General features: G+C 43.8%; 1 protein-coding gene across 1 annotated transcript in view; it reads right to left on the bottom strand.

The window, feature by feature from the left end:
• Positions 1-126: 126 nt before the first annotated feature.
• Positions 127-1,257, bottom strand: part of LOC107603067 (probable tubulin polyglutamylase TTLL2) — a 6,068-nt gene continuing 4,937 nt past the window's right edge. The window contains exon 3 of the mRNA XM_016295766.1: positions 127-1,251. Coding sequence (XP_016151252.1) covers positions 127-1,251 — 1,125 coding nt within the window. The remainder of the gene's footprint in view (positions 1,252-1,257) is intronic.

The following is a 1,257-nucleotide window of genomic DNA, read 5'->3' on the forward strand; positions in this document are numbered from 1 at the left end:
ACTGTATATATATGCGATTAATATATATATTGTATGTACTCTTCCCAGTTTCCTCTTCTTGTGTTGTGTTGTAATTACAAATTTAAATAATAAAAAAAACACTTTTACTTGAAAACAAAATACATTTTACTTGACTTCTGAATTCAAGGAGCAGCATTTGCTGAGAAGAGGTGGATCTTTCGGCCCCCAAAGCAGAGGCTCAAATTTGTCCCGGACATCAATGCTCTGACCGCTTTCCATCTTCGTCCTCTCTTTTTCACTAAAGGAAGATGCCAGTCGGTTTGTGAGTTTATGAACCTCATTCACAATAGCCTTAACATCCGCTTGGTCCTGAGAGGCTTTCCACGTAGCCTCATTAAAAGGAAACGTCAGTATGAAGTCCCCAACGCGACAAGGAGGGATGCCTCTGTCTTGAGTCATGCTGTTCCATGGGACGGCTGGAGATTTGAGTTTATGTACGTGAAGAGATGGTAACTTGCATACGGTAGATGGTGCATTTCTGTGCGATTGCCTCATGCTGTTAAATGTTGTGAGTTTCAGGCCATCGGATTCCACCTCGTCGTTAATGTCCTCAAACTTCTGAGGAGCCTTTTCATGTCCAATAGATTTCGAATTGGAGTGAATGGGCCAAGTAACATAACCGATGTCATTACTAGCACAAACATTTACAGAAGTGTCTTGAGAACTTGAAGAGTTTGAGATAGACTGATTCCTGTTTTTGTTGCCTAACGGAGTTGCATGTAAAGTCTTGGGCAACAAAAACCCTTGAGAGATTTTTGGCCGTAAATACCGGCTACCCGATCTCTGCCTGCAGTATCCCTTCTGTCTGTAACGATCAACCATCCTGTAGTTCATCAGGTCAATGATATCACTGATCAGCCCTTTCTTGACACTTACGTCAGCAGGGCAGTCCAATGGAAGTGCAGGACTGTAGTTGACCTCTAGAAGCCACGGTTTGTAGCTGGCGTCAATGAGGATGTCAAACCCCAACAGTTCTAGACAGTTGGGGTTGGAAGGAACGCAAGGAACGGCTGTGAGTAGAGTCAACGTAACGATATTGCTGATCCTGTGCCACAGCAGAAGTTCGTTGATATCTTGTTTGTGAAGAAAACTGCGGAATCTGCTCATGGTCCACTTGCATCCTCGACCCACTCGCTCTTTGTCCGTGGCGTAGCACATTCCAAACTTATTAATGCTGGTATTCGTCAAATGAGAGTACAGGCTCTCTAAAGAAGCAAGGGTGTACTTTTCTGTCGC

Source organism: Sinocyclocheilus grahami, unplaced genomic scaffold, assembly GCF_001515645.1.
Source record: "Sinocyclocheilus grahami isolate Dianchi unplaced genomic scaffold, SAMN03320097.WGS_v1.1 scaffold340.1, whole genome shotgun sequence".
NCBI lineage: Eukaryota > Metazoa > Chordata > Actinopteri > Cypriniformes > Cyprinidae > Sinocyclocheilus > Sinocyclocheilus grahami.